General features: G+C 54.3%; 1 protein-coding gene across 3 annotated transcripts; it reads right to left on the bottom strand.

The window, feature by feature from the left end:
* Window positions 1-67: 67 nt before the first annotated feature.
* Window positions 68-12,041, bottom strand: LOC112888847 (GDSL esterase/lipase At5g55050-like). Of its 3 annotated transcripts, none has more exons than XM_025955206.1 (4): window positions 11,409-12,041; window positions 11,205-11,338; window positions 805-1,038; window positions 68-706 (listed from the first exon to the last, which is right to left on the bottom strand). In XM_025955206.1, exons 1-4 carry the CDS (start codon window positions 11,695-11,697, stop codon window positions 227-229), a joined length of 1,137 nt encoding a protein of 378 aa, XP_025810991.1. In that variant the 5' UTR covers window positions 11,698-12,041; the 3' UTR covers window positions 68-226. The 3 variants fall into 3 exon arrangements, with proteins under 3 accessions (XP_025810991.1, XP_025810992.1, XP_025810993.1); XM_025955207.1 differs by having other exon boundaries at window positions 805-1,008; XM_025955208.1 differs by having other exon boundaries at window positions 805-1,005.
* Window positions 12,042-12,427: the final 386 nt, after the last annotated feature.

The raw sequence follows: 12,427 nt of genomic DNA, 5'->3' as shown, positions 1-12,427 counted from the left end.
TCTGTAGCAGTAGACTGCTAGCGCTAGTGGTAGTACGTACTACCTCACATACACAATGGGCGTGATGTGCTGAGTATATAGAATAAGAATTAAGAACACAAAAGTCGATCGTGACCTACAACTTTTCAAAGGATACAATCACAATGCAAGGTATAGATACACAACACACACATACAGGACCTGCATACGGTGGTCCCCCTACACACGCGTACTATCATCCACTCTCTCAGCTGAGCATCAGCTGCTTCAAGTTGACTGGCAGGGTGAACCGGACCGGGCCGTCGTAGAAGGCCGTGGCGACGAGCTCGGCGCCGCGCTGGGTGGGGTGGCCGTAGTCCCAGAAGAGGTAGCTCCGGCGGTCCGCGCACAGCGTCGAGTTGGGCTGGCAGCCGCTCTGCGCGCCCAGCCGCCCGCCGCCGCAGCACGCGGCGTCCACGTTCGACAGCCCAGCTGCTCGTGGGTCGGCTATGGTCGCCTGCATCAGGCCGTACAGGTCGCCCAGCGAGTAGGCGAGGCCTTGCAGGCGCTGCTGGTCGGAGCCGAGGCGCCCTAGAAGAGACCTGAGCGCGTCGTTGAAGCCGGCGGCGAGCGCGTTCATGCCGTCGGCGCACGCGCCGGTGGGGCTCTGCGCCCGCTGGAGCGGCGCGCACCCGATCTGCCCGACGTTGATGACGCCAAACTTCCTCGCACCCATCCCGTACAACTCCTACGTAGGAGTAATAAATTCATAAATTGTTATTCCTGATAGTCAAATCAGCAACGGAAATGGGGTGTGAAAGTAAGCTTGAATTTTGGTGGTGTTACCGTGATGGCGGCCGAGTAGTTGGAGATGAGGCTGCCGTAGAAGGCGGCGACGTCGCTCTGCTGCTGCTGCGTGATGGCGAACGCGGCCATGTCGTTGGTGCCGATCGCGATGAGGAACAGGGATTGGGACAGCACGTCGTTCGCCGCGGTGGAGCCCAGGCTCGCTACCATCTGAGCCCTGGTCGTGCCGAAGTTGCGCACCTGCTTCGATAACGGGATGTTCCTCCCGGCGAACTGCATTATTAATTACACTACCGGACGCGGCTGATTTGCCGAGTGCCCCGAGCACTCGGCAAAGACGTAAAGGCACTCGGCAAACATTTTGCCGAGAGCCCCACTCGGCAAAGGGCTCTCGGGGAAGCCGGGGTCGGCAAAGGATACTTTGCCGAGAGCTTCTCCTCGGGTTCTCGGCAAAATGTTTACCGAGAGCCAAAAGCGGCCCTCGGCAAAGAAAAGTAGCCGTCATGGCGCGCCACCGTGGACGGATCCTTTGCCGAGTGTCGCTGTCAGACTCTCGGCAAAGGACCGCGTCAACGCCCACCCTGGACGCTTTATTTGCCGAGAGCCCGGTCAATAGCACTCGGCAAAGTATTTTTTTTTATGACCTCACTATTTTCTTTGCCGAGAGCCACTGGAGTCAGCACTCGGCAAATATTTTTTTTTATGACCTCACTATTTTCTCTTTGCTTGATTAGAAGGAGAAGTAATGAAAGAACGGATGGAGACAAACACAGAATTATGCAGTAACAATCAGGCATGAGAGTGCCTGGCGGACAGTCCGCCTGGCGGACAGTCCGCCTGTCCGCAGGCGGACTGTTCCGCCAGGCACTCTCATGCCTGATTGTTACCGCGAAAACTAGTGACGTCAAGAATTAATCCACTGGGGCTCAAACTTTGTAGGCACATTCACTGTAGCCAAGTATATCACAAAGTACACAATGAACAATCAAAGTACATTCAGTCTAGCTAAGTCTCAAATGCAAATAACTCCATCATCTATGCCGAAGGTGGCTATTTGAACCAGGACTGGCGGACTGTCCGCCAGGACTGGCGGACTGTCCGCCAGGACCACTCGGGTTTGCATTTTTGTGTTCAATGCATGGGTTCCGGATTTGATTTATTTGTGTTCTACCACACACTTTCCACATCCCCCTTGATAGTACGGTATACCTAGACTAAAGAAAATATAAAACAAAGAATTATCTTCGCTTGAACCACATTTCTTGAACTGGTACCGTTCTCCAATTTTAACGAATCGTCGGGTTTGCATTTTTCTGTTCAAGGCATGGGTTGGCTTCATTTCATAATGAGCAAACCAAATAAAGTCAAAGCATCATGATGAGATAAAACCAAGATAATGCAATATCACATGATTTCACAAACATAGAAAAGCAATAAAATCACAACCATGCAAATATCATCCATAAAAAGAAATTAGAAATTACAAGCCAACTTAGTTCAAATACGATACAAGCCAAGTCTCACATAGATCCAAAGTCTCACAACGACTCTAAAGGATGGAAAGATAAGAATGCTAGGAATGCTAGGATACAATCTTCTCCCCCTTTGGCATCAAACACCAAAAAGAGAAAAGACAAATGGAAGCTCGGAGCAGTAATCACTCATCATCCTCATCATCATCATCATCATCATCATCACCTACATCATAATGCTCCCACGCAGCTGGAAAGTCCCTAGGAGGAGAAGGCAGAAATGAGGGCCAATCCGTCTCCTCAATGCCAAGGTGGCGCTCAATCCTGTTGATACTCTGCTGATTTGCCCGAGCGTGAGCACGAACTACATCGTTGGTGTTGCGGCATACTTTGAAGAGAGCTTTCAAGCCAGAAATAAAGGCACTGCCTTTCCTGCGAGGACGAGTCCTAGAAGAGGAAGGCATCGCCGAGGTGGAGGGCATATCCATAGTGGGCTGGGGTGGAGAGTGAGCTGATGGGGGAGACTCGCCCTCTGGTGGAAACTCTTGCTCCTTGGGAGGCTGTGGGCAATATGGGGCATGGACCGCATCATATCCAAACTCCATTCCAGTCACGGCATTAATCATCCTTTGAATGTATGGAGCATAGATAACTGGATTACTGCCATGATGGAGCATGTACCTCAACTCCGTCCAGAAAAAGTGAAAGACACTGAAGGGCGGGTGATCAAAGTCCATAGCTAGAAGAAGGTTCTTGACCGTACCATGAATCTTGGTGCGATCACCCCTCTTGGGAGTCAAGGTCTCCCGGAATATCCTGTTCATGATCTCCATATATGGACGTAGTCCATGAGTCGTCGCTATATCCGGATTCTCATCCCGATAGAGAGTCATAAGAGCTTCATCCGTTGGATTGATGTCATCGTGAATTTCCATCTCATCTAGAGTGTCATCAAGCTTAAGAATAGTAGCAAATTGCTTGTATGAAACCCAGAAGGCGCGCCCTTGAAGATTGAAGTGAATAAAGGAATTCTTGCCCTCACCTTCAAACCAAGCAGTGGAGCAAAATTGAGCAACCAACTCATTGTTCCAATTTTCATTGAGGGCCAAGAATTCATAGAGGTGTTTCCTCTCACATTCACGTATGACCAAGTCAAAGGTTGGATTATTTTTCTCACTCATTTCATCCCAATTGATGTACTTGGAGACGGTGATAGCATTCTTCTTCTCAATAAAGACGGATATGTACCAATCAGCTTGAAATTTGCTCCAAAACCTCCTATCCGTGATGTACTTCTCATAATCATAAGGATTTTCCTTTCTTTCCTTAAATGCAGCACCTCTTTGCTTTGTGGTGTAATCCACTCGCTTCACTCCAGGGTCACCGAAGTTGATCCTTGTGTACTCCGGTCTGTGCATGATATACTTCCGGTAGGGTTGGAGTGGAGGGTACTCATCAAAGATAGGAACCTCCTCTTGAGGCACATCACCTTGTGGTTGAGCAGCTCTTTGGTAGCTACGCCTGGGTGCCGCATGGCTAGGACCGCCCATTTGCCCAGCTCGACTCATTGAAATTTTGGGCGTTGGCTTCCTTTTGCGCTTAGGTGGAGGAACGACTTCAATTTCATCGGAATCGGAGTTGGAGACGGGATCATGCAAGAACTTGGTCCTCCTCTCATGCACCATCTGTACATGTATAGGAAGTATACTGCTTGATTAGAAGTAATGAAAGAACGTGTGTGTCGGAGGAATTCTCCAGCCGGGTGGCGGAAAGCACCCGCCTAATCCTAGTTAAGGATGGGTTTGGAGGAGACTTAGGAGCGCTCGATCGGCGAACAGATGAACGCAGGAAGGCCACAGAGATTTAGAGTGGTTCGGGCCGCCTAAGCGTAACACCCTACATCCACTTTGGTGTTGTTTTGCTTGAAGAAGCCTGGATGAAGCCTAGCATACAGCTTGTGCTTATGCAACCTGGAACTTAGAACGTCTGGCGTGAGTGTTTTTGATCCTGTGTTCTAACGAGTGCATTCTCCCTTTTATAGTCCAAGGGGGATGCTTACACTGAGCGGGACCCCGACATGTGGGTCCGGCCAACAGGAGCTTGTTCTACGAGAGATATGGAGGTCATCTCCTCGAGCTCCTCTCCGTAGTCCTCTCGATCGGGGAGTTGATGTGCGTATCCACAGTCGGGATACGGCCGTGTACAGCCTTGTCTTGTACAGTGTTCGGTGTCAGCGTTGCCCAACAGTGAAGCCGTGCTGTCACTGTTGGGATCGAACCTCCAGTCAGGGGGCGAGCCAGCGCTGACTCGTGCCATGCGCACTGTTACAGCGCAAGCCTTAGCACGCCTATTACAGACCATCATCACACGCGCAGCGCCGTGACGGGACTGCACACAGTCCGCGCACTGTGCGCGGTGATACGACGCGCCGCCTTCAGATCAGGCGGGCTTACCGTGGTGTCAGCTTACCTGCCCCGTGTGTCAGTGGCAGGCCGCACCTTTTGACCTTGGCGCGCCCAACTCACCTACCGCATTGAATGCTGGTAGGTGGAGAGGCGACCCGTAAGGGGCCTCCGGCCGCAGGCACGCGGCGGGGTCAGCCCCGCTCCTCCCGCCGGGCAGCACATGGCGGCACCGGACCCCTTCCCGGGGGAAAGAGGGGTCCGGGGCCCCCGTGGCCGGCCGGAGCGGGCTGACCTGTGATGGTCTGGCCATCACACGTGGCGGCCCCGGACCTCCCAGGGGAGGCCGGGTCCGCAGGGGTTACCCGAGAGCTCTCCCGCCCACGTGGGTGTGCAAAGGCCCCGGACCTCACGGAGCTCGGGGAGGGTCCGGAGACCGTGGTCCCAGCAGTCAGGCCCGGAGGCCGTATGCCACGTGGCCCAGAGGCGAGGGGGAGCGTGGATTATGAGAAGTACCAGGGCCTGGACACCCTAGCAGGAGGTACCCCTATCTGTATGTACCGACAGAGGCCCCCGGGCCCACCTCGGGAGAGGGATGAACCCGCAGGTGGGGCCAAATCCCAGCATCGCGCCGGGTGTACAGCTCGTTCCCGCCAGGCGAGGGCACGGATGTCCTTTCGCCCGGCGCGGGAACCCCGAGGGACCCGTTCTCCGCGCGCACCGTGCGCGTCAGACGGTTCAGATTCTTGTCTCATTCGAGCCCGCCGCGCGGCTCGGGCGGTTCGGATTCCGCCCTTCCCACGATCCTCCAGCGCCCACGCCAATGACTGGTGGACCCGAGCCCACCGGTCATTGAGTGTGAGGGTAGGGGAAGGCGGCGCTGGCGACCGCTCGGCTTCCCCTCGGTCGCCGCGGGACACAAAGGGAGGAGCAGTCTTTTGCATAAAAGGTATGCGCCGAAGGGAACGGCTACCTTTTCGCTCTCGCCAACAACAGACGCCGTAGCGCCCCTTCGTCTCCGCATCCTTTCTCGCGATCAGCTTCCTTGCGCCCGGCACCTCTCTCTACCTTGCTCCTTCGCGATCCACCCCAACAATTTCCATGGCTTCACTTCCTTTCCCGCGCCGCTTCCAGACCCAGGATCAGCTGGACGCGGTGCGGCGCCTTCTAGGGTGGACCGCGCCGGCGAATGTCGGGAAGGTCAAGGCCGGCGAGGTCCCCCTCCGCGAGCTTGCCGCGGGGGAGTTCGTCCTCTTCAACTCGTACATTATGTGCGGGTTGGTTCCTCCGATCTCCTCCTTCTTCCTCCTGCTCCTGGAGGAGTTCGGCCTCCAACTTCATCATCTCACCCCCCACTCCGTTCTCCTCGCGGCGGTCTTCGCCCATTTCATGGAGATGTTCGTGGGGGTGCGCCCCTGCACCACCATCTTCAAGCACTTCTACTCCCTGGGAGGTAGTCGCGATAGGATGGGACTAGCTGCCATAGAACCGAGGTCCTGCACATAACTTACGATCGACGTTTAGTAGACATCCCCACAGGTTCTTGGTCTGGCCAGCAGAGGCCTCCTAAGTTGCGAAGCGAGTCAGAGCTCTAGGACCCATGTTTAAGGGCTAGAAGGGGTCCCGGTCCCCTGGTACATGGTTCAAGGTGCAACGGCGCTCACCCTAGGAGGGCAGGGCGTGTAGGCTTAGGGTGCGGAACCAGGCTAAGCGGCTACACAGCCCTGGACCCTAGCAAAGGGCGAGCGCGGTTCCCTGGAGCCAGTTAACAGGGGTCCGGTTTCTTTTTTCCTTTGAAACAGAGGTCCGGGGCAGGGACGTAGCTACACAACTTAAGAAAGGCCTTGGCTATGACACAGACGCGGAGAACATGTGGGGGGTTAGTGTAATCAAGAAGCGAAAAAATGTAGACTCCAAGGACGCATTCGAGAACAAACTTTCCCTTAATGAATTGGTACAGGAGCGTTGTGCGATGTACGCCAGGGGCCGGGTTTACGAGGGCGGACCTCCACCGCCCCGGTCCGCACGTTGATGCTACCAATTACAAAGGGAAAATTCCCACTCAATCGGGTCCTAGGGATAGAACTTACGGAGGTGCTCAATGTTCCACGGGTTGGGCAGTTGCATTCCATCCTCCGCAGCCAAACGAACAGATCCGGGTCGGCACACCTTTGTCACCTTAAAGGGCCCCTCCCAGCTGGGGGAAAGCTTGTGCATGCCCTCTCGGTTCAGGATCCGCCTTAGGACTAGGTCCCCGACCCGGAGCCACGGTTCTTCTTGTTCTTCTTTTTGCCGCTGCCCGGCGCAGCGACACTGGGCCCACTCGTTTGAGCAGGTCCCGCCTGGGTTGCAGAGTGCCATGCACGGCCTTCTGCAGCCCGGGCGCACTTGTCCGCCAGAGCGAACAGGGTGGTGACGGCTTCCACCTGGTGGGTCGCCAGCTTCTCTAGCATCTTCTCGTCTCGGACCCCCTGTCGGAAGGCCGTGATAATAGATGCATCGGAGATACGTGGGATGGTTCCACGTACCTTAGTGAAGCGGGAGATGAAGGCCCGGAGGGTTTCCCCGGGTTGTTGCCTCACGGCGTGGAGGTGGGCCTCCACGCCATGCTGCTGGTACGCACTGGCGAAGTTCGCCGTGAACTGTGCGCAGAGTTCACCCCAGGACTGGATGGATCCCGGGGTAAGGTTCATGAGCCAGGTCCGGGCCGGCCCGGTCAAGGCTACATGAAAGTAACTTGCCATGACGGCTTCGTTACCTCCAGCCGCCGTGATGGCGGTGATGTAGACCTGCAGGAACTCTGACGGGTTGGAGGACCCGTCATATTTTTCCGGCAGGTGAGGCCGAAACTTGGACGGCCAAGCGACCACACGAAGGTGGTCTGCGAGCGCTGCACAGCCCACGCCCGATACCGGTGCCTGGGTGAGTCCTTGCGGCCTCACCGTAGCCGCATCGAGCTCAGGGGCAAGGTTCCGACCCTCAATGTTGAGCCGTCGGTTACGTGCTCGCTCGATGGAGATCCTGGCATCCTCTCCCGCATGCCTGCGGTTGAGCTCCGCCCGGAGATCCTCGGTCCGTGCACTCCTCACTGATGGTGAGTGCACAGAACCGGATGCGCCGCCTTGACGACGGCGCTGCCTGGACACAGATCTCCCCGCTGAGCCTGGGGAAGCCTGTGCCAGGTTGAGGAGGCGGTCGACGTCGTCACGCCATTGTCTGTGCGCGTCTGGCGACGCCGCCTCGCCAGGGGGGTTGCGGAGCAACTCCCTGGCTGCCATGAGGGGCCCGCTCGGTGGGAGCACCGATTGGGCCACGGAGTCCCGCTCCGCTGCGCGTGGTGGAGCAGCACGCGGAGCCACCCTGGAGGCGTGACGGCGCGAGGCGTGTGGCGCTGTCGACGCCACTTCTTCCCCGATCAGGAGGTCATGGTGACCATTTTCCTGCGCCATCGAGGTCGTGAAGGTCGACCGAGCGCAAACCAAACCTAAGCCCCCTACCTGGCGCGCCAAATGTCGGAGGAATTCTCCAGCCGGGTGGCGAAAAGCACCCGCCTAATCCTAGTTAAGGATGGGTTTGGAGGAGACTTAGGAGCGCTCGATCGGCGAACAGATGAACGCAGGAAGGCCACAGAGATTTAGAGTGGTTCGGGCCGCCTAAGCGTAACACCCTACATCCACTTTGGTGTTGTTTTGCTTGAAGAAGCCTGGATGAAGCCTAGCATACAGCTTGTGCTTATGCAACCTGGAACTTAGAACGTCTGGCGTGAGTGTTTTTGATCCTGTGTTCTAACGAGTGCATTCTCCCTTTTATAGTCCAAGGGGGATGCTTACACTGAGCGGGACCCCGACATGTGGGTCCGGCCAACAGGAGCTTGTTCTACGAGAGATATGGAGGTCATCTCCTCGAGCTCCTCTCCGTAGTCCTCTCGATCGGGGAGTTGATGTGCGTATCCACAGTCAGGATACGGCCGTGTACAGCCTTGTCTTGTACAGTGTTCGGTGTCAGCGTTGCCCAACAGTGAAGCCGTGCTGTCACTGTTGGGATCGAACCTCCAGTCAGGGGGCGAGCCAGCGCTGACTCGTGCCATGCGCACTGTTACAGCGCAAGCCTTAGCACGCCTATTACAGACCATCATCACACGCGCAGCGCCGTGACGGGACTGCACACAGTCCGCGCACTGTGCGCGGTGATACGACGCGCCGCCTTCAGATCAGGCGGGCTTACCGTGGTGTCAGCTTACCTGCCCCGTGTGTCAGTGGCAGGCCGCACCTTTTGACCTTGGCGCGCCCAACTCACCTACCGCATTGAATGCTGGTAGGTGGAGAGGCGACCCGTAAGGGGCCTCCGGCCGCAGGCACGCGGCGGGGTTAGCCCCGCTCCTCCCGCCGGGCAGCACATGGCGGCACCGGACCCCTTCCCGGGGGAAAGAGGGGTCCGGGGCCCCCGTGGCCGGCCGGAGCGGGCTGACCTGTGATGGTCTGGCCATCACACGTGGCGGCCCCGGACCTCCCAGGGGAGGCCGGGTCCGCAGGGGTTACCCGAGAGCTCTCCCGCCCACGTGGGTGTGCAAAGGCCCCGGACCTCACGGAGCTCGGGGAGGGTCCGGAGACCGTGGTCCCAGCAGTCAGGCCCGGAGGCCGTATGCCACGTGGCCCAGAGGCGAGGGGGAGCGTGGATTATGAGAAGTACCAGGGCCTGGACACCCTAGCAGGAGGTACCCCTATCTGTATGTACCGACAGTGTGGATACAAACAAAGGATTATGCAGTAACAATCAAGACTGAGAGGTCCTGGCGGACAGTCCGCCAGTACTGGCGGACTGTCCGCCAGGACCTCTCGGTTTTGAATGTTCCCGCGAAAACATGTGACGTCAAGAATTAATCCAATGGGGCTCAAACTTTGTAGGCACATTCTAGATGATAATGGAAGCCTAGACTTAAATTTTGAACAACAATGAGTGGATAGATTGGGAGATCGACTTGAATAAAGGTTTAGGTTATGAAATGAACATGAACATGTGAACTAAAGATTTAGCCATCCATTCTTCAAGATTTTCAAGGAATAGCACGCTCTACCTAGCAAGAAACAATAGCTAAAAGCATTCCTCAAGATATGCATCGAGTAGAGAGATCGATGGAGGATTGCATATACCTTGTTCTTGCCCTAGGATGAATGGAAGTGCTTCCAAAGGATTGGAAACGAGGGGAGAAGGTTCTTGCAGCCTGTGGAGGGGCTCCTTCGCCGTGGACCTTGCGGAGGAACCGAATCCTTGGCTCCACGGACAATGGGGGGCAATGGGGGGTGTTGTCCGTGGGGAAGGAAGAGAGAGTGAGAGGAGCTAGTTGTGTTATGTGGATGAAGAGAGATAGAGGAGCTTCATCCAAGAGGTATAGAGGGTTTTGGACAGCCTCCCACGGACATAACACGATAGGCCCACGAAGAGATAGTTGGATGGAAGAAAAATGATAAGTTCTGCTGGCTGACCCCGAGAGGTCCTGGCGGACTGTCCGCCAGGACCTCTCAGCCAGCCAAAAAAATATTTTATTTGCCGAGTGTCGGTCAGCTGACACTCGGCAAATACACCCTTTGCCGAGTGCCAAAAATCAAGCACTCGGCAAAGATAACGGCGTTTAGGGTTTAGGGTATCTGTTTGCCGAGTGTTAGGCTCTCGGCAAAATATTTTATGCCGAGTGTTTTTTTTTTTGCCGAGAGCGACACTCGGCAAAGAATATGTTTGCCGAGTGCCCGAAATATAGCGCTCGGCAAACCTTTTCACCCTCGGCAAATCTGGTCTCTCTGGTAGTGTTATAGATGAACATGCAATTAGCTATCTAAAGAATTAATTAGCTTTCTACTCCATTCTCGTTTGAAAGTCCCGTTTTTAAAATTGAATTATTCTTTTTTGATAATCCTATTGGATTGATATCTTGGGAATAGGATGGACGGCTCTTCGATTCGATCCCTGTACAGAGCAACTTCTCTAGGAAAAAGATTGGTATATATATAGATAGTATCGAGGAGTTATAATTAATGAGATGATAAGCAAGATACTTCTTCTTAGTCATTGTGCTAAGATGAAATAGGACTGTCAAAAGAGAACGGGGTGCTCATAAAGATAGGGTTGTATGCGTGCATTCATAGGGATGGATATGCGTATTTGTGAGCGTCTGCTTCTATATTGTGTTTAAGAAACAGGAAGAATGGAGCGAGTATATTATTGTACGCATGCTATATATTTTGCTCTTCAGGCGTCGCTTCAAATAAATCTCCTATATTTCAAGCACTTGATATATCCTCTTGTTTTCACGTTCGACATATATTGGGTCAAAGTCACCGGGGATGCATGTGACACCGCTGCATTGGTTTGACCTTCTCGACACGCGCAAGAAAATTGGAAGAACATGCGTGCACGAAATGATCACTTGCTCATGTCGATCTTTTTATTTTCCAACTAAATTAAGCGTGTGATGTGATCTGAACTTAGCTGCTATCTAGCTAAATAACTAATCCCCCTTGCGGCATAAGGTCGGCTTACAAAGAAATTGAGATGGATCATCATCACTTACAGTGGAGTCCAGAATCCCAGCTCCTCCGGAGGCATAGCTGACTCCTCCGAGCCCCCTGACGACGAGACGGCTGGAGCGCGGCGTGAGCGACAGGTACGCCGGCGGGCTCCTCTCGAATCCCATAGCGGCCTGCGCTGCAGTACTACATTCATCCATCAGCCTGGCGCCGATCGAGCGTGAACACAGGTATATATGCGTATGTACCTATCAAGTCGGCGACGCTGTAGCCGTTGCTCCAGCGCCCGGTGGGTCTCGCGCCGCCGGGGAAGTCGACGCCGTAGTAGGGCGTGTTGGCCCTTGGGACGCCCGCCCCCGGCAGGTGGTTGTTGTTCCCGACGTCCAGGATCGAGTCCCCGAACACGTACAGCGCAGGCGCCGTGGTCGGACGGCGGACGGCGGGCGCCAGTTGGACGACGGATGCCATCGTCACCACAAGCAGTGTAACGACGACAGTACCAACACCGCCGTCAATGGCTTGGTGGTGGCACCGCATGGTGTGGCCCTGCTATCGATCGAGATCTGCACGATAATGCCTGCCTGTGTACTGCTTTTGAGACGATGACCCACCGGCCTGCGATGGCTGTCGTAGTATTTGAAGAAGCTAGCGTATTATAGTACTTTTGTCTTATCATAACCGTACTACGCGCCGTTGACCCTGCACACAAGTCGCTTGTGCTGCTGTATTTAACTGAAAATGATGATATCGTAATAATACCATATGTTTGGATCCACTAGTGTAATGGTACTTAAAATTATTAGTAGGCTGGAAGCCCACCCTGCGTACAACTACAATAGTCCATTAGCTGGTTGGAAGCTGTACCATCTATCTATCTATTATATATAAATACTCCTATTAATTTTGTCCTCCTATTAATTAGCACATGGACCCAATAAATCAGCCTACTTTTACAACTAGCATGCATATGTGCCCTACTTTCCTAATCACTGCTACTCATCACATCAAGATTTCGAGAGTGAGCTTGGCATTGGCATGATATCGATATACTCGGAAACCTGCATTTCCCTGTTGCATTTGCTGGGCTCAGCTGCCTGCGTCAAGCCGTTCAAGTCACCCGGCCGCCGGCAGGCTGCAGATCGATTAATTATATATTATGTGCCGCTGATCGATGTATATGGTTCTCTACTTCTCTGAACTTTCATTGCAAGGTTCCAGATTTCGAGTTCAAATTAATTAAAGCTGCTGACTCGAGATTAAATACACG

This window comes from Panicum hallii, chromosome 4 (assembly GCF_002211085.1).
Source record: "Panicum hallii strain FIL2 chromosome 4, PHallii_v3.1, whole genome shotgun sequence".
NCBI classification, from domain to species: Eukaryota; Viridiplantae; Streptophyta; class Magnoliopsida; order Poales; family Poaceae; genus Panicum; species Panicum hallii.
Note: the sequence above shows the minus strand (reverse complement) of the source record. Positions and strands in the feature narration are given on the sequence as shown.